Raw genomic sequence first — 25309 nt, 5'->3', positions numbered from 1 at the left:
AGTATGTCAAAAGCATAAGGGAAGAAGTGAAGGATACACTAAGTGAAATAAAGAAAAATCCACACGGAACCAACAGTGAAAGGAAGGAAGCTGGGGTTCAAATCAATGATTTGGAACATAATGAAGAAATAAACAATCAAGCAGAACAGAATGAAGAAACAAGAATTTAAAAAAAAAAAACAAGAAGAGAATAAGAAGATTCTGGGACATCTCCAGAAGTGCCAATACCCAAATCACAGGGATACCAGAATGAGAAGAAGAAGAAGAAGAAATTGAAAACTTATTTGAAAAAATAATAACAGAAAACTTCCCTAATTTGGTGAAGGACATAGACATACAAGTCTAGGAAGCAAAGAGAGTCACAAACAAGATGAACACAAAGAAGACCATACCAAGACACATCATAATTAAAATGCCAAAAGTTAAAGGTAAAATCTTAAAATTAGCAAAAGTAAAGCATAGAGTTACCTACAAAGGAGTTCCCATAAGACTATCAGCTGAATTCTCAAAAGAATCTTTGCAGGCAAGGGAATGGTAAGAAGTATTCAAAGTGATGAAAAGCAAACCTACAACCAAGATTACTCTATCCAGCAAAGCTTTCATTAGAATGGAAGGGCAGATAGTGCTTCCCAGACAAGGTAAAACTAAAGGAGTTCATCATCACCAAGCCCTTATTATATGAACTATTAAAGAGACTTATTTAAAAAAGGATGATCAAAACTATGAACATAAAATGACAACAAACTCACAACTATCAACAAGTGAATCTAAAAAAAACAAAAACAAAAACAAACTAAGCAGACAACTAGAACAGGTACAGAATCATAAATATGAAGATCAAGTGAAGGGTTATCGCGGAAAGGGGGAAAAGGTGTAGGGATTAAGAAGCATAATTGGTAGGTATAAAATGGACAGGGGGATGTTTAGTATAGGAAACAGAGAAGCTAAAGAACTTATATGCATGACCCATGGACATAAACTAAGGGGGGGACTGTTGGAGGAAAGGGAGGTACTGGAGGGAGGGGGATAAAGGGGCAAAAATTGGGACAACTGTAATAGTATAATGAATAAAATATACCTTAAAAAAGAAATAAGTGTATTACAAAGAAAATAAATTTATAATAAATTAATTATAATAAAACTAGAAAGAAAGCTGCCCATGCAAATTAGTATTATTTAAAACATTTTATGTTATTTAATAAGCTATAGATTAACTGATGACAAGTTCAATTTTATACATACTTGACTTTTGATTTGATCTAATTTCTTCTTTAAATCCTGTGTTTCTTCTTCTAAATCCATACGATAACGTGATGTAACCTCCAGTGAAGCCTCTGACATAGATTGTTTTTTTAGGGTGTCAGCCAGTTCTTGTTGAAGTTGTCTCACCATTGCCTAGTAAGATATTTCTGTTATTGAGTTTATAAATCACACTATTAGTTAATTATGTTAATAATATATAACTTCACATACAGAATAGGGCAAAAGAAGGTTTATAGTTGTAAGTACAAAAAACAAAGAGTTTATTCTTGTGTTAGTATTTATTATTATATCATTTTCCATATAAACAACTGTAAACCTAACTTTTGCCCCACCTTGTTTGTGCTTTTTTAGAATCATATATTATAACATAATATATAACAGGAAAAATATCACCACATATATCATTTCACCTTATTTTCTTCATATGGACACATTCCTATTTACTAGGTCATCTGGCCTTGACCTCCCTCCCTGCTACGCATAAACCCTGCCACCCCTCACTAGTCTGAATTGGAGAGTCAATGCCAAATTAATAAATCACAGAGAACTACCATTCTCTCTGTACCATGCAAACTTATCTCCATATGATAGTAATTGGGTCTTGAAATGAGAAATATGAGCAAATTATTTGTAAAAATATTCAAAGAAAATGTAAAAGTAGAAAGATTAAATCAAGGGCAGTTGCTAAAACTCATCACATTTGTCTCAAATTATGATTTAATGAAAAGTACATGTTTTTAAAGAGTTGAGAGGTTATAAGATTACATTACTCAAGACTGAAATATGTCCAAGTTTAATTCAAATTGACATGAATAACATTAACCAACTAAAATGTATAAGAAGTCACTGAAAGAAAGGTACTATGAGATACAGAGTCTACACTTTGGTTTATCTGGGAAATCTGAAATTAACTGTCAAGATAATCCATTTAGTTGAAACTTAATTTCAAAATACTCATTTTTAGGTATGAGCATTTCTACTTATCTGCTTTATAATGGTATTAAAATGTGGTGACAGATTAAAATTAATATCATATCAGTATAAGACTAAATAATTAATATCAATCTATATCTATTAACAATCTATGATTTACCCTCTTAACATTTCATAGGTAAAACAATGTCTTTACTCAAAATAAAACACCTCTCAGGTCTAATTTTCCTTTGTAGGATACAACATCTGCTTTTGAGTTGATAGAGCAAACACAGTTATAATCTCTATATTTTTAATGTTCAACTATAGACGGAACATTTAGCCATCATCTAATACAATATTTGAATTTTTTAAAGAAATCTGAAAAATGCTTATCATTTTGGATACTTACGTCTCTTTCTGCTTTATCATTTTCATGCTGATTCATTCTTTCTTTTAAATGATTGCATTCATTGATTAACTCCTTATTTCTTTCATTCAACATAAGAGCTTGTTTTTCACTTTCAGCTTGAAATATTTTTATGATATCCTGAAACTGATCTTGAATGTTAATTACTGTCTTATCTTTACTGTCAGCTTTATTGTGAGCATCATCTAGCTGCTGTCGAAGCAACACATTTTCACTCTGTAGTTGAGATAGCCTCTCCTCTAAGGAGCCCTGTTTTCCAATGTATTTATTCACTTTACCCTGTTCCTTTTGATACATGTGTTCAATTTCCTTCTTTTGACACTGTGTTTGGCTTAGATCTCTCTGTACACCTTCTAAAACCAAAGTCTTTTCTCTGAGAGCATCTCTTGTGTGATGAAGCTCAATTTCTAGGCTATTGAATTTACTTTCAGCTTTAGAAAGTTGCTGAGAAAGCATCTCATTTCTATCTTCCAGGTCAGACATATCACAATTCATTTTGTCCCGTAAACGAAACCATTCATCTCTTGCTCTCTGGAAATCACGTTGCAGGTCTCTTTTTGATGTCTCACTTTGCTCATGATCCTGTACAGCAGTAGCCAGTCTCGACCGGTATGATTCAATTTCTGTTTCCAGTATTTCTTTGTTTTGTTTTTCAGTCTCCAGTTTAGACTTTAGTATTGTATTCTCAGCTGTCAGAACATGAAGCTGCCCATTACATTGGGATACTGTTTTTGTAAATGTTTCCTCATTCACTTTTATTGTCTTTTGAAGAAGGTCATTATTTTCTTTGACAACTGCAATGTCCTCAAAGTATTTTTTTTCCATTTCCTGGTTCTGATTTTTTACTGTGTCTATTTCCAGTCTTAGTGTAGCAATTTCATCCTGTAACATATGGTTTTCATGCAACAGATTTTTTTCTTTTTCATAATTATTAGAAACCTAAGAAAAATAAAGGAGACGTGTAGTTAACACTCACTGAAATGACATATCATGATATCTTCTGATATTAAAGAGTAACATATGTGTTTACATAATAAAAGGTTGCAATAAGTGTATATCCCACTGGAAAAAACAGAGTTGAAGCCAAACCTCCGAATTTGTATAAGTATAAATTCCCCAAAGTTCAGAAATTTAATATAAAATGATAAATCCATGAAATTAAAAAAGGAATCCTGAGAGAAATATTAAGAATCTCTGAATTACAACAAACCCAGAAGGCATAAAAGATTAATAAATTTGACTACACTTAAAAACTGAATGTACAGTCTGAACACACAGCTACCCCAGAGTAAGAGTATTAACACTACATATATTTGGATGGATTAGATTTCCTAATTATTTTTTCCTGTGAATATTCCATAGATATTCTACTTGTAATTTTATAGTTATAAACACTAAATTTACTAAAAACTGATAATCTAGGCATTGTTCTAACCATATCTCTATACATGAACTCATTTGGTTATCACAATCTGGAATGGAGAGGTTAAACAAAAGAAGCCTTATATTTCAAAACACTAAAGGCATAATATAAGGCAAAATTTGTAGAGCTATACTTTGAAAATCATGAGATTATTTGCTGCTGCAATAACTTTTATTTCCTCTTCATAATGTTTAAAGTAGTAATAACTATGAAATGGGAGAAAAATATGCTGAATTACTTTACTAGGGATAAAATATTTATCAATAAATTATCACTAAGTGTATGGGGGGACCCCAAAATGAAATTTATTTATAAAAAATTGCGTGTTTATGCTCACATGTTTAAATTTCAGTCACCTTCAAAGTACTCTTCATCTGATGCAATACACCTATTGGGACACTTTTTCCACTACTCAGAACAGTTTTTGAACTTGTCAATTTTGATGTCTTTTAGTGTTTCTGCCATTTTTTGTTTCACCTCTTCTACAACAGTAAAACATTTCCCTCTGAGGGCTTTTTTTTCATCCGGGGAAACAAAAAAGGAGTTACTCTGAGATCAGGTGAATAGGAAGGGTGGGGCACAGGGGTCATGCCTTTTTGGTCAAAAACTGCTGAAAACAGCGTGGTGTAGGCAGGTGTACTCGTAAATCACCCATCATGAAATGGGAAAATATGTTAAAAGAGTCTTAAAAATAAATTCACTGAAGCGGAACACAGCCTCTCACAACAACACCTGCTGGTACACTGATATGAATGGGTTCCTAGAACACTCACCTAGCAGGGAAGCCTGTACTGCAAGGGGCCCCTCCTTCAGAAGATAATTTTTTTTTTTTATTTCTCATGGTACATTATGGCATATCATTGTTTTCAAAAGCTCCTTGTATTAAAATGGGATACTACTTGGAGAAAACCGTTACTTTTCTCAAAAGTAGGAGAATGACATCTAAAACATGGTCTCTGAATTGGCTATACTTTTCCTCCTTACTATCAGTGGAAGTGAAAATTAACCTCTCTTTTACTATATCAAGGGAATGAAACCACTTCTAAAAATTGGAATATCTGTTGTTAATAGCAATATTTTTGAGATCATGGAAAGCTCATCAATCTTATGGAAAATATCAGAAGCATCTCTTTGCATGAGGCCATAGTGAATGTCACTACTTCAGTATGGGAAACAAATGGACTTGAATTAAGAATATAATTTTAACCAGCAGGCCAAAAATGCCACCCTATTTAAAAATTGCACTTACAGTCTGAATATACAGAACCCCACAGTACGAGTTTTCACTCTGCATACATTTGGGTGGATTAAATATCCTATAATTGTTTTCCTAGAACATTTCTTAAATATTCAATTTTTCTAATACTTTCACAGTCAGTTATAAAAATTACATGTATTAATAAATGGTCATCTAGGCATTGTACTAAGAACTCCTATATACATCAATGAACTCACTGAGTTACTACAATGTGGAATAAAGAGGTTAAAAACATAAATTCAGGATTCTGTGTGTGTGTGTATATATATATATGGGTTCTGTGTGTGTGTGTGTGTGTGTGTGTATATATATACACAGATATTTTTAAAATTGTCTCTCCACACACACACATACTTTTAAAATCCTCTCTATTTTCCATATGTACAGTATTGGTTTTTTAAATACATACACAAGAGTATTTGCAATTGACTAAGCAAAATACCTCAGAATTTATTTTGTCATGAGCTATCTGTATCTCCTTTTGTTTGCAAAGGTGATTGTTCAAGATTCCATCTTGCAATGTTCTGGCATTCTGCTCTTGAGAAAGTTGCCTTTGAATGTCATTTCGCTCTTCTATAACCTAGAGAAACATTTCATTATGTTTTTGGTCTCATAGCATTAAAAAAAAAGAAGTCATAATCTTATTAGCAGAACCTTAAAAACACTGTTAAAAGGGGGTAGCCTTTTTAAACACAAGGATCCTATCTTTCATGAAAAACTCAAATCTTAATTTAAATCACAGCTAAATCTATCAAACAGCAAAAATACAGTATGCGAAATAAATTTTTTATGAAAGACATTTGACTACTTCCACAATGGTCTCAAGGCAAATCACTGTATGTTAACATTTCAAAAAGTGAAAATTAATATTTATATTAATGATAAGATGAATTTACCTTCTATTTCTTCATAGCATTTACTAGATGCCAAGAATTGCAATAAATTAATAATTTTAATTATATATATTACAGTTCACATTTTGAACGAGATAACATTAAATCAAAGGGATGTTATAAATATAAATATGAAACATTGTAACCAATGAAAAATTTCTGGAATTCCAAGATGGCTGCAGAGTAGGTAGAAGCTGCACCCACCTGCTTCTGGCCCAAACCAGATTTACAGCTAAATTATGGAGCCATCAACCTGAACAACCAACTGAAGGGTAGCTGACCTGAAATATAACCAAGGATTTATAGAAGTCACACAGCAACTGCTAAGAAGGGCAAAGAGGGGTAAGGCAAAGTGTGCCCTGCCCCTCACCTCCTTACACTCAGGGTTGGAGGTGGTTGAGAAGCTGCAGGGATACTGCAGCTGCAAAACTCCCTCCCCCTTGGAGCAAGGGGCCTCAACCCCACACAGGAATCCCTGACCCAGAGCAACAGAGATGGGAAGAGGAGCCCACGTAGCACCTGGCAGTGAAAATCAGTGGGGATTCAGTCAGCCTGGGGGAGTCAGACGGCACTCTCCCAGGGAAGAGCACTCCTATTATTACAGCACCAGCCTAGGGAGTTGTGGTCTAGATTACAACTGTTGGTGAGGCCATAGATGGGGGACTGTGGAGGGGTCTGCTGGCTACAGCCAGCGGCAACTTTAAGGGAACCTCCTTTTTTCTGGGGAGGCTTTTGCTGAAGACCCAGACAGTGACTAAACTGTGTGTCTTGAGAAAGAGGGTCAGTCTCCTCCACCTCCAGTGCACAGCTGGTACCCCTCCCCTGAGCTTTTGAGGCACTCAGCCTTCCCAATCCTGCTGAGTTTTGCAGTGCATGGGAGCCATGCAGAGCTGGGAGCTTTGGTCCCTGTCCTGCTGGGTTTGGCAGTACTGAGGAGCCTTGTGGAGCTGGGACTTTCAGCCCTGCCCTGCTGAGACCTGCCACTTGGAGAGACTGGAGTGCTGGGAAGGCTGACCATCAGTCGCGTCCTGATTGGTTTGGGGCACAGGGGACCAGGGAGCCATTCAGAACTAGGATTTTTAGACTGTGTCCCTTGGGGAGGCTTCTGTCTGGGAACCAGAGGTACAAGTGCTGAACTATGTGGCTACATTGCAGGGAGGCAAATACAAACTCCCCTGAGAGTTCAGCTCATGCTACCCTGAACAAAGAAGTGCCCACCTCCCTCCTACAGGCTTGTTGGTACCACTCCCAATAGGAGACTGTTTGGATCAGCCCTGCCAATTCCTGGATAACCCTGCTGGTTCCAGGTCAATTGAGGGAAGGGAGAGCGGCTCAAAGTGGGGACATTCAAAGTGTGTGACCCTCGGAGGTTATTGACTGAAACAGGACAAAGTGTTTAGCTCCCTCCGGCAGGCTGGGCTGGCATCATCCCTAACAGCAGACTCTTTTGATCTATCCCCCCGAGCCCAGTGTGGCTGAGCTTACTCCTGCAGAGGGAACAGCTGGCTGCCCTGCAGTGAGCCTACAGTGAGCCTGCAGTGAGTTCCCCTACAGGGAACTAGAGTTAGAGACTCTAACAGAGACTGAGCGGTGTGGCTTTGAAGTACCCGTCAATTTCCCCTCATTGAGTGCCTGACTATGTGACCTTCAAGAAGAAGATCCACTAGCCCTGTCCTCCCCTCCCTAATTGATCTGCCCTACCAAGCTCTTGACCTGAGAAAGGGGCTGTGGATTGTAACTAGCCTGAGTTCATCCTACAGTCTTTCTTTGGAAAGCTCTGGAGCTAGACCCTGCCAACCACAGGGAAGGCAGAGTAGCTAACAGGCGGAGGCAGAGCTCAGGGAGCCTCAGTCCTTTTAGATCTGCCCCCAACCCTAAGCTGGAGGAAGTCAACCCTTTTGCACAGATTGGTCCCTCCCATGCACACTCAGGTCCAGCAGATGGAGGCATAAACAGTGAACCCTGTGTTATACAGACAGGTAGCTCCAAACCAGTTACACACAATGTCTGACAGTGACCTGTACCTGAATTCCATCCAAATGGATCCAGAACCAACACAACCAGTGATGGGCTTTAGACCACACCAGAGCTCGACACAACTAGCCACACAAGCAGCACACCCAAAGGGGGCTTCCAGCAGGCACCAGATTCTGCCAGGAACAACTCTGCCTCAGGGGACAGCCCCTGAACAGCACCTCATACACAGTAATTGAGGTTTACCCTTAGAGTCACCCAGCCTCAGAGGTTAACTCCACAGATTTAATCAGCAAATGAGAGGACAAGAGCACAATAAGTAACTGAGCAGAACATGAAAAACAAGACAGAAATAAGAGAAATGAGGAAAGTCTAAGAAATCTCTGTGACAACCCCAAGCATAACAACATCCACATCATAGGAATACGAGAAGAAGAAGAGAGTATAAGCAAGAGAACCTGTTTGAAGAAATAATGGGAGAAAACATCCCTAACCCGGTAAAGCAAAGAGTCACACATTTCAGGAAGCACAGAGATCAAGATGAACCCAAACAGACCCATAAAAAGACACATATAATTAAAATGGCAAATGTTAAAAACAGAGAATCTTAAAGGCAGCGAGAGACAGTAACCCATGAGGGAGTTCCCATAAGGCTGTCAGCTGATTTCTCAACAGAAACACTGCAGGCCAGAAGTATTCAAAGAGAGAAAAAGCAACAATCTGCAACTAAGATAACTCTACTCAGCAAGGCTCTCATTTAAAATTGAAGGCATGCCCCAGTCAATGTGGCTCAGTTGGCTGAGCACTATACCAAAAATTAAAAGATCCCTGTTCTGATCCCCAGTCAGAGCACATCCCTGGGTTGTGGGTTCGGCCCCCAGCCAGGGTACATACAGAAGGCAGCCAGTCAATGTTTCTCACATCAGTATTTCTATCCTCTCCTTATCCTCCCTCCCCCTTTCTCTAAAATCAAAAATAAATAAAATTGAAGGTAAAATAAAGAGCTTCCAAGACAAAAAATGGCTACAGGAGTTCATTACCACTAAACCAGTATCACAAGAAATGTTAAAGAGACTGCTTTAGAAGAAGCAGTCTCTTTAGAAGAAGAGCAGCTTCTTTAGAAGAAGAAGCAGCAATAGAGAGATAGAGGAACATAAATAAGACCCACCTCAGAACAAAAGATATACACAGCCTTAAAGTGAAGAAATAAAAAAATATGTTCCATGCAAATGTAAACAAAACAAAAAAGAAGGTTGGTGTAGCAATAATTGTATCTGACAAAACAGACTTCAAAATAAAGCCCATAACAAGAAACAAAGAAGGTCACTACATAATACTAAAGTGATAAATCCAACAAAGGTATAACCCTTGTAAAAATTTATACACCCACCACAGAAGTACCTAAATATATAAAAAATCTTGGTGGACTTTAAGAAAGAATTCACCATCAATATAGTCATAGTTGGGGATATTAACACCCTACTGTCATCAATGGCTAGACCTACCAGACAAAAAATCAACAAGTAAACAGCAACCTTAAATATCACACTAGACTTGATGGATTTAATTGACAGTTACAGAACACTTCATCCCAAAGCAGCAGAATATGCATTCTTCTCAAGTGCACATGGAATATTCTCAAAGACAGACTACATGTCTTAACAGATTCAAGAAGACTGAAATCATACCAATCATCTTCTTGGATCACAATGGCATGAAACTAGAAATCAACTACAATAACAAAACTAAAAACATTCAAACACACGTTAAACAATGAATGGATTAACAATGAGATCAAAGAAACCAAAAACTGCCTGGAAACAAATAAAACTGAACACACAATAACCCCAAATCTATGGGACACAGTGTAAGTACTGAAAGAAAAGTTCATAGCATTACGGGCCTACCTCAAAAAGCATGAAAAATCTCAAGCAATCTAACCCTACACCTAAAGAAATAGAAAAAGAATAACAAACAAAGCCCAGAGGAAGTTGAAGGAAGGAAAAAATAAAGATCAGAGTCTAAATAAATTATGAGATAAAAAATACAAAATATCAATGAATTCAAGAACTGGGTCTTTGAAAAGATAAACAAGATTAACAAACCTTTAGTCAGACTCATCAAGAAAAGAAGAGTGAGGACCCAAATAAATAAATCATAAATGAAAGAGGAGAAATAACAACTGACACCAAAGAAATACAAAAGATTGTAAAAAAATATTATAAACTACTATATGCCACAGAATTGGACAACCTGGTTATAATAGATAAATTTCTAGAAACATACAATCTTATAAAACTATATCAGGGAGAGTCAGAGAATCTGAAAAGATAGATTATACCTACTGAAATTGAAAGGGTAATCAAGAAATTCCCAGTAAAAAAATATCCTGGGCTGGATGGCTTCAAAGGTAAATTTTACCAAACATTCCAAGAAGAACTAACACTTCTCCTCAAACTACTCCAAAAAATTCAAGACAAGGGAAGATACCCACGTTTGTTTTATGAGGCCAGCATTATCCTTATTCCAAAACCAAATCAAGGCACTACAAAGAAAGAAAATTATAGGCCAATATGCCTGATGAACATAGATGCTAAAATTCTCAGCAAAGTATTAGCAAACCAAATCCAGTAACACATTAGAGAAATCATACACCATTATCAAGTGGTATTTGTCCCAGGGATACAACATTGATACAATATTCACAAATCAATATATGTGATACATCACATAAATGAAAGACAAAAATCACATGATCATATCAACAGATGCAGAAAAAGTATTTGATATAAACCCACAGCTAACATCATCCTCAATGGACAAAAATTAAAAGCACTTCCCTTATGAACAGGAATAAGACAGGGATGTCTGACTTCGCCACTCTAAATAAACATAGAACTGGCAGTCCTAGCCACAGTAATTGGACAAGAAGAAGAAATTAAAGGCATTCAAATTGGAAAGGAGGAAGCAAAACTGTATTTATTCTCAGATGACATGATATCATACATAGAAAACTCCAAAGACTCAACCAAAAAATTATTAGATCTAATAAATAAATTTTGCAAAGTAGCAGGAAACAAAATTAAAATTCAGAAGTCTGTGGCACTTTTATATACCAACAATGAACTATCAGAAAGAGAAACTAAGAAATTAATTCCATTTACTATTGCAACAATGACAAAAAAATAAGGCACCAGGAATAAATTTAACCAAGGAGGGAAAAGACCTGTAGTCAGAAAACTATAGGACATTGAAGAAAGAAACTGAGGAAGATACAAATAAGTGGAAGCATATGTCTTGTCTACGGGCTAGAAGAATTAACATCATTAAAATGTCCATTACTTGGGTGTTGCACATTTTAATGTCCAATGTGCAAACCCAAAGCAATCTATAACTTCAATGCAATTTCTATTAAAACACCATGGCATATTTTACAGAACTAGAACTAATATTCCAAAAATTTATATGGAACCTAAAAAGACCTTGAATAGCTTCAGCAATCTAGAGAAAGTAAAACAAAGTTGTAGGTATCACAATACATGATATCACACTATACCACAAGGCTACTGTATCCAAAACAGTCTAGTACTGGCATGAGAATAGGCATATAGATCAATGGAACAGAACAGACAGCCCAGAAATAAACCTATGCTGTTATGATGATAGAATATTTGACAATGGTGGCAAAAACATACAATGCAGTATTGACAGTCTTTTCAATAAATGGTGTTGAGAAAATTGGACAGGTGTATGCAAAAAAATGATACTAGATTACTAATTTACACTGTACACAAGAATGAACTCAAAATGAATAAAAGACTTAAATGTAAGTCATGTAACCATAAAAGTCTTAACACAGGCAGTAAAATTTCAGACATGTCTCATAAGCAACATTTTTGGTGCTATATCTTCTAAGGCAATGGAAACTAAGGAAAAAAACAAACAAATGGGACTATGTCAAACTAAGAAGCTTCTGCACAGCAAAAGAAATCATTAACAAAATGACAAGGGAAACTAGTTTGCTGATGATACATCTGATAAGGGGTTAATATCTAAAATACATAAAGAACTTCCACAACTTACCACCAGGAAAATAAACAATCCAATTAAAAAATGGGCAAAGGACCTGAATAGAAACTTCTCCAAAGAGGACATACATACAGCCAATTGACATATGAAAAAATGCTCAACATCACTAATCACCAGAAAAACACAAATTAAAACCACAATGAGGTATCATCTCACACCTGTCAGAATGACTATCATCAATAAATCAACAAACAAGTGCTGTGAGGATCTGGAGAAAAGGGAACCCTCATGCACTTTGGTGGGAATGCAGATTGGTGCAGCCATTGTGGAAAACAGTACTGAGTTTCCATAAAAAATTTAAAAATGGCATTATCTTTTGACCCAGCAATCCCACTTCTGAGAATATATCCAAAAAACCCCTGAAACACTAATTTGAAAGAGCATATGCACCTCCATGTTCATTGCAGCATTATTTACAATAGCCAAGATTTGGCAACAGCTCAAGTGCACATTAATTGATGAGTGGTACATTTACACAATGGAATACTATTTGGCCATAAAAAAGAAGAAAATCTTACCTTTGCGACAGCATGGAAAGACCTGGAGATTATTATGCTAAGTGAAAAAAGCCAGTCAGAGAGAGACAAGTACCATATTATTTCAGTTACATGTGGAATCTAATGAACAAAATAAACTGATGAACAAAACGAAAACAGAGGCTTGGATACATGGAACAGACTGACAGCTGTCAGATCTGAGGAAAGACAGGAGAGACTAGATGAAAGAAGGTAAAGGGATTAGCCAACTAACATATATACACGACCCACAGACACAGTGTGGTGATAGCCTGAGCAAAGGGGGGGATGAGGGCTGGGTTAACATGGGCAAAGTGTGGGTAAATGTGACACCTGTAATAGTGTCAACAATAAAAATAAGGGAAAAAAGAATGAAAAAAAGTACAAATTAGTCACAAAATGTCATGGTGATATAAAGTATAGCATAGGGAATATAGTAAAAAATATTATATACCTATGTACAGTGCCAGATGGGTACTTGAAATACTAGAGGAACAGTTTGTAAAGTATATGATTGTCTAACCACTATGCTCTATACCTGAAATTAATACAAAATAATACTGAATTTAAACCATAATGGAAATTTTTTTTAAAAACGCAAAGCTCTGTCTCCCCAAAGGGAAGCTCAGCCATTGCTTACATGCTTACACACACACACACACACACACACACACACACAGAAAGAGAAATAAGACATTTTTACAAAGGATAAGTTTACCTGATTTAAATTATTTTTTACAATCTTCAATTCCATTTCTAGTGTTCTAAGAGTGGTTTCAAGTTGTTGGTTCATTTCAACTACTTTTATATACTGCTCTTCTTTTTTTCTTAACTGCTCCCTTATTTTGTCATGTAACACATCCATATTTTTTCTCTTCTCTTTTTCTTCTTTTAATGTAAACCTGCAGTTAAATATACTTATCTTAAAATTCATTTCATTAGAAAATAAAATGTTCATTTTATATCTGGTTCCACATATGCTGGTTTATTATCCTAATGAAATTCTTATGTTTTTGAATTTTTTCTTTGCTAGGTTTCATGTTTTTTTCAATTTAATCTCTTCATATATATATATACATCTTTATATATATATTTTTATATACATAACTGAGGGGCAGCAATGAAAAAACTTTGTAACTTAGTACGCTTTAGTCAATAGTAACTGTGGTAAATACTGTAGAAAAGAAATTCTGAAATTATTCAGTAAAGGCAGACTTGAAATTATCCTCCTTTGCACAATCATAATTACTTCTCCATTAGGACATGACATCATTTCGTTACTAATTAGAAAGAGAAGTAGTTGTTTATAAACAGGTTTATAAATTCACTAAAATAAAATTTCAGCTTCACAAACTATTACAGGTACCCCTAAAAATGATTTGCATGTAGGACAGCATCTGCAGAAACGTTTCACACAAGACTTATCTGCTGGCCACTGTGATCCAAGACCAGCCTAGGGAGTCTCGTATCTGCTGCTCTGCACTTCTTATGGTTTCCTCTTTTGCAACCTTTTAAACATATTTTTTCATTACTATCTATTTTATAAATCACTTTAAAATCCCTTTGAAATAAGACAGAATATTAATAAAATCAACAATAGAGAGTAACATGTGCTTTCAGTATAGACCTTTTAGTTAGTTTTATCTATGTGTAAGAAAGATGCTGAATAAACTAATCAGCTATCACTTTCCATTTCATATATATATTAAAACTAAAAAAATTGTATTAGTTCTTTAAAAATTTTTTTCTATCTTGAGAAAAATGACCATTTCATACTGTTAGTGGGAATGTTAATTGATATGAACTATCTTGTGAATAATTTAGGAATATGAACCAAACATCCTTTTTTAAAGTTATTACATTTAACCAAATATACTCTATTAAAGAATTCATTCAGAGTACATAATCAAAATATAGAAATTGACTTATATAATAGACATTTCCTGGCAGGATTAATTATAACACACAGTAATGAAAAACTACCAAAATTCAATTTGTTAAATAAACAATGAGGTTTCCATTTGGTGGACTTCTATATAGTCATTCAAATGATGATTTGAAAAATATACATTAACTTATTATTAGAAGTATGCACTGTTAAAAACTGTTATATTATTCCCAAAATGTCATACTCCATAATAGTAAAGAAATATTCTTCCCTGGAATATGGTTATTACCATCTTAGATGGTAATAATGCAATTAAATTTTTTTCTTACATATACAGAGTATGTAAAAATAGATGTATTTAAATATTTCTTTAAAAACAAATTACTCAATACCTCAAGTTGCAGAGTTCTTGCTCCCATTCCACTTTTTGATGCTCTAACTGTGATTTCATTTCTTTAGTTTCTGATAGCTCCTTTTGTAGTTCGCTAATCCTATTTTCTGTTTTTTTAATTTTTCCTGTAAGTATTTCACAGTGATTTTTCTTAAGTTCTATTAATCTTTCATAGGAAAGAAGTGAGTCCTGGATTTTCAGTAAGCTAACAGAATCTGCATCAGAAAGAAAACAAAAATAGAAAAATATTAGTACTTTTTGTGTCTAAAGACTGTACATTTTCACACTCACTCATACATTGAAAAAATATATATTGAGTACCTACAATGTGGAAGACATTATACTAAGCTCTGCAAATAAAACAGACAAGATCCCTGGCTCTTGTTTAGTTTCAAGTCTATTAGAGGAAAAAGACAAGTTAAATGATAATTACAAATTCAGGTAGATACTCTAAGTAAACAGAGTTCTATGATCATATAACAGAACTCAGTCTAGACTGGGCCCAAGGAAGATATCCCTGAAGAAGAGATGGCTACAGTGACAAATGCATGATGAGCAGGAAGAAGGAGTGCATTGTAGATTCTCTACAGCATGTGCTCAAGTTCTATGCAATCTGCTTCTAACAAGATGGAGGAGTAGGTACTGATCTAACTTCCTACCTGAAACAAGCAAAAACGAAAGACAAAATACATTTAAAAATTATTTTCAGCCCTGGCTGGCATAGCTCAGTGGATTGAGCGTGGGCTGCGAACCAAAGTGTTGCAGGTTTGATTCCCAGTCAGGGCACATGCCTGGGTTGAAGGCCATGACCCCCAGCAACCGCACATTGATGTTTCTCTCTCTCTCTCTTTCTCCCTCCCTTCCTTCTCTAAAAAGAAATAAATAAAAAATCTTAAAAAAATTATTTTCAAGACAGCAAACTTCAAATAGTGAAGGACAATGATTCCTGATACAAATGAAGTGAGCCTAATGAATGTTCCAGCTTACTGCCTTTAGAGAACTTCCAGGCCACAACACAGGGAGGAGGAACTGAGGTAGAGTCTACCAGACTCCTTGAGTTAGGTGATGAAACTGAGGGTGTGGAGAAACTAAGGCAGGTAGAGATCACAGGTTGGAACTCTTGAGCAGAGGGAGCAGAACAAAAAAGAACCCTGGAGGTCTGCAGAGGGTACTCAGCTGAGTAATGAACAGTGCAGACCTGGGGGGAAATCACCTCAGACCAGGGAAAACAAACATTTGAAAAGAGTAGAGGGAGCAGTACCTGGTGCTCACACAGCACAATGGTATCTATTCCCACTAGCCAGGCTGGGAAAACCCGTTAAGTCACAGGCTAATGAACAGAGCAGACAGAAAGGTCTTGCCTCAGTAGTGGAGAGTAATTAGCCCTTGGCAAAGCACTGCTCTGGTTTCATCTAATATCATAAGAGCAAGAATAGAAAGGATCAAACTGTTTATAAGGAACTTAACTAAATCACAAATAAAGCTCAAAAAGATAAGTAGAGGCATGAAAGCTATTTTTTTTAAAAAAATGAATTGCACTTAAAGATGCAAATTACAATGTCAGACATGAAAAATACACTGGATGGGAATAAATGCATATTAGACATCACAAAATACATGATTGGTAAATTCTAATCAGTGAATTGTGAAAAAACTTAAATGGCTAATGTATAATTCCCAAAAGGAGGAGGAACGGATGAAAATATTTGAAGAAACAATGACCACATACTTTTTAAAATCAATGAAAAATATAATCCCACAGATCTAGGACAGACCTGGCTAATAGAGAAGAAATGGAAGTAAATTATTGTAATTTTCTTATATTATATGTGATATGCTATAATATTACTTTAAGGTAGACTGTGATAATTTAAAGTCATTTATCACAAGGCAACCCTAAACCAACCACTAAGTTATCAAGAGTTATGCAAATAAGCCAAAAAAAAGAAATACAACTAAATTATAAAATTATTCAAATAATCTAAAAGAAGACAGAAACAAATGAAAACAGGAACAAAGAACAGATGGGACCAAAAGAAATCAAACAGCATGAATGACAGATTCAAACCTACTATATTCATAATCACATTAAATGAAAACTGTCCAAAAACTTCAATTAAAAGACAGATTGTCCAACTGGATAAAAAACCAAGACCCAACTACATTCCACCTGTAAGAAATGTACTTTAAACATGAAGACACAGTTTTTTTAAAAGCACAGAAATAAGATATAAGACACTAACACCAGACAAAAGAAGGTTGAAGTAAGTGGCTATCTTAACACCAAAGTAGATTTCAGATCATAAAATAATATCAGGAATTAGATCAATGAATAATGATAAATTAATAAGGAACACAATAATCCTAAATGATCATGTACTTAACAGTTTCAAAATACATGAAACAAAAATTGATAGAACTGAAAAGAAAAATGGACAAATTTACAATTACAGTCTGAGATTTTAATACCAGTCACTTAATAAAGATAGAACAGTGGGCAGAAAATCATCCAGGATATAGCAGACTTGAACACAACTCCTCTTTTCAAGTACCTATGAAACACTTACCAAAAAAGACTGTATTCTGGGTCATTAAATACATCTTAATAAAAAGAGTCAGTGAAAAAGATTTAAGTCATATAAAGTATGTATGCTATCTACAAAAATATCATACTGACAATGAAAACCAAAATATCTCTAGAAAATATTCAAGCATTTGGAAACTAAGTAGCATACATATAAATAACCCCTAGGTCAAAGAGGTAATGGAAAAAGAAATCAGAAAAGTATTTTAGACTGAATGCAAATGAAAATAAATACAATAGGCTTTGTGGAATGCTGCTACAGTAGTACTTAATAGTGAAATTTACAGCACCGAATATCTATATTAGAAAATAAGAAAGGTCTCAAATCAATGACTTTAGCTTCCACATTAAGAAACTAGAAACAGAAGAACAAATTAAACCTAAAGTAATCAAAAGAGAAGAAATAATAAATATCAAAGACAAAATCAATCAGAGTGAAAATAAAAAAAAAGAATAGAGAAAAACCAATGAAACAAGTGCTTTCTGAGAATCAATAAAAGTAATAAACCTCTAGTCAGGCCAATAAGAAAAAAGAGAGAATGCACAAACTACCAAAATTAGAAGTAACTAATGAGACATTTCTGCAGATTTTATAGAAAACAACAGAGTAATACTATAAAACTTATGTAAATAAATTTGACAATTCAGATGAAGTGGGTCAATTCCTTGGTACAAATTACCAAAACTTAATCAATCAAGAAAGAACAGATAATAAGCTAAACAGTCCTATATCTATAAAAGAATCTAAAGTCCTAGTTAAAGACCTTTCCAAAAAGAGAAAATTCCAGGTCTACATGGCTATACCAGTGAATTCTACAAAACATTTTAGAAAAAAATAATACCAATTCTACACAAATTCTCTCAAACAATGAAGAGCAGAAATGTGCCCCAACTCATTCTCTATTACCCTGAAACCAAAACCAGACAAAGAAAGAAAGCTATGTCATGAGCATGGGAGGTAAAAATTCTCAACAAAACATTGGTAAATCCAATCCAACAATATATCAAAAAGACAACTGTCATAAGCAGATGGGGAATGCAGGGTATGTTTAACATTCAAAAATCAGTTAGGGTAAAGGGAGACAAATACATACTGAGGGAAGGAGAATAGACTTTGAGTGGTGAGCACACAATACAGTACACAGATGTCATTATAACATTGTACACCTGAACTTTATATGTTACTAACAATATTACCTCAATAAATTTAATGAAAAAAGATCTTTCCACATCAACTCCAAAAACACTGCTTTTATTAAAAGACAAATACAAACTCCATACTCACAATACGGAAAATTTTTCTAGTAGGAGTTGTGGCATGAATCTTTAGCTACCTGATATGTTTGTAACATCACTCCCATTCCATTGTAAAAGTCTACTAATTTTGTTGATCATTTCACTGAGAGTACAACTAGATGGATTTATTTGTGAATTCCAGTGTGACCAATTACCACTGGCTAAGTCAAATTTAGCTAAATATCCAGTCAAAGACTACAGTAAATGAAGTTTGTTTTTGTTTAAAAAAAGACTTTTTCAAACTAGAACTGCAGGACTTAATCCAGCTTTCTACCAAGTGAGAAAAAAATATTTTTCTTCTGAGCTGTAGAGTCCTAAATTTATCTTTAAAAGTACTTATAAATAGGTATAGGGTTTCTTTAGCAGGTGATGAAAATATTTTTATATCAACTTTGGTGATGTTGTACAATTCTGTGAAAACGCTTAAAAACGACTGAATTCCACTCTAAATTGATGAACTGTATGGTATATAAATTATATCTCAATAAATCTGTATTTTTAAAAGTAAAAGAATCAACTGTTACTTACCATATTAATAAACCATATACTATAATCATGTCACTAGGGAAAAAAAGGCACTGGACAAAATTCAACATCTATTCAAGCTTAAAAAAGGAGAGGGTAGGGTGGGACATGGGTAGGGCAGGAGAGAGCAATGAGGAAAAATGTGAGACAACTATAATTGAACAAAATAAAAAAACACTTTTAGCAAACTAGGAGTACAAGGAAATTTCTTTAATATGATTAAAGAAAAGATCTATGAGAACTCTACATTTAACATCATAGGTATTCGTTAAAAGGTGAATTCTTGCCCTAAAGAATCAGGAACAAGACAGAAATGACCACTTTTCTCCATCTACTCAGCACTATACTGGAATTTCCAGCTAGTGTTATTAGGCAAGATAAAGAAACAAAAGGCATCCACATAGGAAAGGAAGAAGTAAACTTGTCTCTATTAGTAGACAACATGATCATACAACAGGAGCAAGCAAACTCCATCCTGTGGGCCAGGTTGCTTGTTTCAGTAAATAAAAAGTTACTGAAATACAGTTATGTCCATTAATTTATGTATTGTCTATGGCTACTCTCATTTACAGTGGCAGAGCTGATTAGTTGTGATGGAGAATGTTATTGGTCACAAGTTTTAAACATTTACTGTCTTTACTAAAATAGTAGTTTAAGAAAGAAAGTTTGACAACATTTGGTTATGTAGAAAATCTGACAGACTCTGCCAAAAAGCTACTAGAACTAATAAATGAACTTAGCAAAGTTGAAGGACACAGAATCAACATACAAAAATCAACTGTATTTCTGTATGTTAGCAGTGAACAGCCAGAGATTAAAACTCAAAATATATTATTTACAATTAAAAAAATAAGAAATACTTATGGGTAACCTCATAAAAGACAGAAAGACCTATACATTAAAATATTACTAAGAAAAATTAAAGATGTCCTGTATAAATGTAGACACAAACTTTGATCGGGGTTGAAAATATGATATTGATAAAGAAATCAATTTTTCACAAATTAATCTGTATATTAAATATGATTCAAAACTAATTTTGAGAATGCTAGCAGAATTTTTAAAAAATTGATAAGCTGATTTAACATTCATGTGGAAATACAAAGTAATCTATAATAGCAAAATAATCATGAAAAGAAATCAAGAAATCATGGAAGATTGACATTATCTGATTTCAAGAACTTTTATAAACCTACAGTAATTAAAACACCTGCAGTTACTGGTGTAAGGATGGCCAGGTCTATCAATGGGACAGAACAGAGTCCAGAAATAAACCTATACACATATGGTCAACTAATTTTGACAAAGGCACAGTACCAAAAAGTAGAGAAAATATAGCATTTTCAACAAATGGTGCTGGAACAACTGGATATCCATATGCAAAGAAATGAACTTGAATCCATATCTTGCTTCACAAGTAAAAGACAACACAAAATGACCCATATCTAAATGCAAGGCCTAAAACTATAAAACTTCTAAAGGAAAACTGAAAAGAAAATTTTGTGACCTTGTGTTAGGCAAAGTATTCCTAGACATGAACAACAAAAGAAAAATCCATAAAAGAACAAATGGATAAACTGGATTTCATCAAAAAGAAAAAGGGCGCTGGCCGGTGTCATGGCTCAGTTGGTTGCACAGTGGGTATACACATCCCCATCAGAATGGCTAAGATTTAAAAAACTGACAATACTAAATGTTAGTGAAAATATGGAGGAAATGGAATTCTCATGCACTGCTGGTGGGAATGGAAAATGGCCCAAAAAAACCCAACTCAGTAGTCTCTTAAGAAGGGATATAAAAAGGCATGAGAAAACTTTTAGGGGTGATGGATATGCTAACTATCTGGATTGTGGGGATGAGTTCATATGTGTACACACATATGCAAAACTATCAAGCTATACACTACTATGTGTGTAGTTTACCTAACCAAGCTGTTGGAAATAAAGCACTATTACAGGAAAAAAAATATAAGACAGTGGCTGTAACATAGATAGAAAGAGGATATAAAATGATAGAAAATGAAGCTAGAGGATACTGTGGCCTTTAACCTTAGAGCAATGAGAAGTAAAGGCTTGGTTTTAAGCACAATGAGATCTAGGACTGCTGGCCAAGATGGAGGCATACGTAGGTATACTTTGCCTCCTCACACAACCAAAAGAATGACAAAAACAATTAAAAAACAAAAACAACCAGAACTGCCAGAAAATCAAAATGTATGGAAGTCTGACAACCAAGGAATTAAAAAGGACATATTTATCCAGACTGGTAGGAGGAGCAGAGACAGGCAGCTGGGGCAGAGAGGACTCGAGGCAAGGCAGTGGCTGGAGGACAGGGTGGGTGAGGCAGCAGCTGGTGGTCCCACATTTGCATGTGGGTAAACTAGGAGGAACAACTGGGGAGTGAGACAGACCACAGAACATGGGGTTCCAGTGCAGGAAAAGAAAGCCTCAAAACCTCTGGTTGTAAAAACCTGTGGGAGTTGTGGTGATGGGAGAAACTCCCAGCCTCACAGGAGGGTTCATTGGAGAAACCCACAGGGTCCTAGAACATACACAAACCCACCCACCTGGGAATCAGCACCAGAATGGCCCAATTTGCTTGGAGTACAGGGGTAAGTGACTCAAAGCCAGCCAAGAGCCAATCAAGCAACATTATTCTCTGATCCCTCCCCCATCTACAGTGCCACAATGCAGCCATGTGGTTGCCCCACCCTGGAGAATACCTGAGGCTCTGCCCCTTACATCCTAATGGATGTACTGAGACAAAGATATAGGGGCCAAATCAAAGAACTGATCAAAGCTCCAAAAACAGAACTAAGCAATGAAGAGATAGCCAACCTAACAGATGCACAGTTCAAAACACTGCTAATTAGGATGCTCACAGAAATGGTTGAGTATGATTGCAAAATAGAGGAAAAAAGTGAAGGCTATGCAAAGTGAAATAATGAAAAACATACAGGGAACCATCATTAAAGGGAAGGAAACCAGGACTCAAATCAATGAGAAGGAATAAATAAACATTCAACTGGAACAAAATGCCTAATGTTTTGCCTAATATATTGCCTACAATATTTAGGCAAAACATTCAACTGAAACAAGAATTAAAAAAAGTGAGGAGAGGCTTAGGAACCTCAGGGACAACTTTAAACATTACAACATCTGAATCACAGGGGTGCCAGAAGGAGAAGAACAAGAGCAAGAAATTGAAAACTTACTTGAACAAATAATGAAGAACTTCCCCAATCTGGCAAAGAAAATGAGACTTCCAGGAAGTCTAGGAAGCCCAGAGAGTCCCTAAGAAGTTGGACCCAAGGAGGAACACACCAAGGCATATCATAATTACATTACATTACATTAAAATGGAGAGAATCCTAGAAGCAGCAGGAGATAAGGAGACAGTTACCTACAAAGGAGTGCCTGTAAGACTGTCAGCTGATTTCTCAAAGGAGACCTTGCAGGGAAAAAGAGGCTGGAAAGAAGTATTCCAAGTCATGAAAGGCAAGGACCTACATCCAAGATTGCTCTATCCAGCAAAGCTATCATTTAGAATGGAAGGGCAGATAAAGTGCTTCCCAGATAAGGTCAAGTTAAAGGACTTTATCATCACCAAACCCTTATTATGTGAAATATTAAAAGGATTTTTCTAAGAAAAAGTGATCAAAATTATGACCAGTAAAATGACAACAAAGTCACAAAGACCAACAACTAAACCTAAAAACAAAAACAAAAGTGAACTAAGCAAACAACTAAAACAGGAACAGAATCACAGAAATGGAGGACACATGGAGGGTTATCAGTGGGTGTGGGGGTAGAGACTGGGGGGAAAGGTACAGGGAATAAGAAGCATAAATGGTTGGTACAAAATAGACAGGTGTAGGTTAAGAATAGTATAGGAAATGGAAAAACCAAAGAACTTACATGTATGACCCACTGACATGAACTAAGTGTGGGAGAATGTTGGTGGAAAGGGGGAGCAGAGTGGAAAGGAATAAAGGGGAGAAAAAATGGGACAACTGTAATAACATAATCAATAAAATATACTTAAAAAATTAAACACAATGAGATCTCAATTTTTAAAAATATATAATAATTACAGTTGTAGACCAAAGTTCCAGGAGGTAAAATGGCAGGGAGAACAGTTATGAGGTTATTTCAGTATTCTGGGAGGGAATCTTCATAACCTGACCTTGGGTGAAGGCATTGGAGAAAAACAGAGTAAAGAGGCACACTAGGTATCGCCGTTCACACTGAGACAAGTACAGTGGAAAGTATCATAGCTCTTTGGCTGAGAGCATACAATCACTCTCACTTTATAGTAATATCAAACATATTTCTTAGATAAACAGTGATACAACACGTCAGTGCTCTATGGTTCAGTACTACACAAGTTGTACATATATTACTACAGTATACATAAAATGCTTTATATTTATGCAATGGTCCTACCTTTACAATCCATGCTAAGTTGTTCAATTAGCAACATGAAATTCTTACAGTTGGAATAAGGCCATTCGCAGTGTTCTGAAAATGTTTCAGATGACTGAGTTAAGTCATCAAGGTCATCCATGGAATTAAATTTCTCTTTGACCTACAAATAAATAATACTGGTTTTCAAAATGTTAATAAAATATATTAAGTATATAGAGGTGATAAATATCCACCTTTTTATAAAAACAAAAACATAAGTATTCTTAAAAGAATTGATTTTTATAAAAAACATACCTTTATCAATAATATTTCTAAATTACCTTCACAAAGTACATGTCCCTATAATAAAGGAAGATTTTCTGTTGTTTCACTATATCTATTATAATTTTTTACCACAAATAATATTTTTGATAGCTTATTTTTTACAATACCTTGTTCTCTTCACTAAATGTTTTCTCTTCATAAGATGTTTTCTCTGTAGATCTAAAAAGAAAACAGTTTTTCTCAGGTAAATATTTAAGATACTTAAGATACAAAGAATATCTAAACCTATTGTTTCTTATGTAAATGAAGGTTTATAGTCTTATGTCTACATTTGTAATTAATTTTCCTTGAGGGGATTAAACAATAAACAGAATAACTAACATTAAAGGATAAAGAAAATATCCTGCTCATATTAACATGAAGTATTAAATTTAGATCAAGCTGATAGCCAAAGCAAAAAGAAAAACATAATGTTTGTTACTTGCACTATGGATAGGAAGAAATAATATACCATGGTTTTTCATTGTCATTTTCAATAAACATGAGTTTCTACAGGCACTAAGACCTAGTTGGAAAGTATTACTTAAGCCCTTACATGAAGGAATCCCTCTTATAATAGTCATGATACTAGCTTTTCGAGGACTTACTATGCAACAAGTAAGCATTATTGCAAGCATTTTACATGTCTCAGGAGCATTTTAATCCTTGAAAGAAATCTTGGAGGTAGGCAATATATTAGGTATTTTACAAAGAAAGAAAATGGGGCATAGAAAAGCTAAGTAACTTGCCAGAGTCTATAACAGGTGGTCAACAGCAGACCCTGAATTCAAACCCAGGAAATCTGACTTCAAAACATGTGTTTTGAGAATGGGGAAGATGGTGGCATAGGCAGACATGGCTTGCTTCTTCACACAACCACATCAAAATGACAACTAAACTATAGAACAACTGTCACTCAGAACCACTAGAAATCAAGGTGAATGGAAGTCTGACAACCACAGAATTAAAGAAATTGCATCCATCCACTCTCGTAGGAGGGGTGCAGATGCAGAACAGGCTGGTCCTTTACCCACATGTGGTGGATAAAAATTTGGGAGGGATATCTCAGGATGGAGGAGTCCCAGACCCACACCAGGACACCCCACCACAGGGTTCTAGTGCCAGGACGATAAGTCCC

At 35.2% G+C, this 25309-nt stretch overlaps 1 protein-coding gene across 7 annotated transcripts in view; it reads right to left on the bottom strand.

The window, feature by feature from the left end:
• The window catches only part of LOC123831249 (ankyrin repeat domain-containing protein 26-like), a 111489-nt gene that overhangs the window by 22619 nt on the left and 63561 nt on the right, over nucleotides 1–25309 (bottom strand). For all 7 annotated transcript variants that reach the window (XM_045858059.1, XM_045858065.1, XM_045858061.1 and 4 more), the window contains 7 exons: nucleotides 24300–24351; nucleotides 23887–24028; nucleotides 15038–15251; nucleotides 13476–13659; nucleotides 5729–5866; nucleotides 2588–3544; nucleotides 1243–1395 (listed from right to left, as the gene is read on the bottom strand). In XM_045858059.1, the coding sequence (XP_045714015.1) occupies nucleotides 1243–1395; nucleotides 2588–3544; nucleotides 5729–5866; nucleotides 13476–13659; nucleotides 15038–15251; nucleotides 23887–24028; nucleotides 24300–24351 (1840 nt within the window). The remainder of the gene's footprint in view (nucleotides 1–1242; nucleotides 1396–2587; nucleotides 3545–5728; nucleotides 5867–13475; nucleotides 13660–15037; nucleotides 15252–23886; nucleotides 24029–24299; nucleotides 24352–25309) is intronic.

This window comes from Phyllostomus hastatus, unplaced genomic scaffold (genome assembly GCF_019186645.2).
Source record: "Phyllostomus hastatus isolate PE091 unplaced genomic scaffold, TTU_PhHast_1.1 phas_scaffold_1674, whole genome shotgun sequence".
Taxonomy (NCBI): Eukaryota; Metazoa; Chordata; class Mammalia; order Chiroptera; family Phyllostomidae; genus Phyllostomus; species Phyllostomus hastatus.
This window is presented reverse-complemented; position numbering and strand designations above follow the sequence as displayed.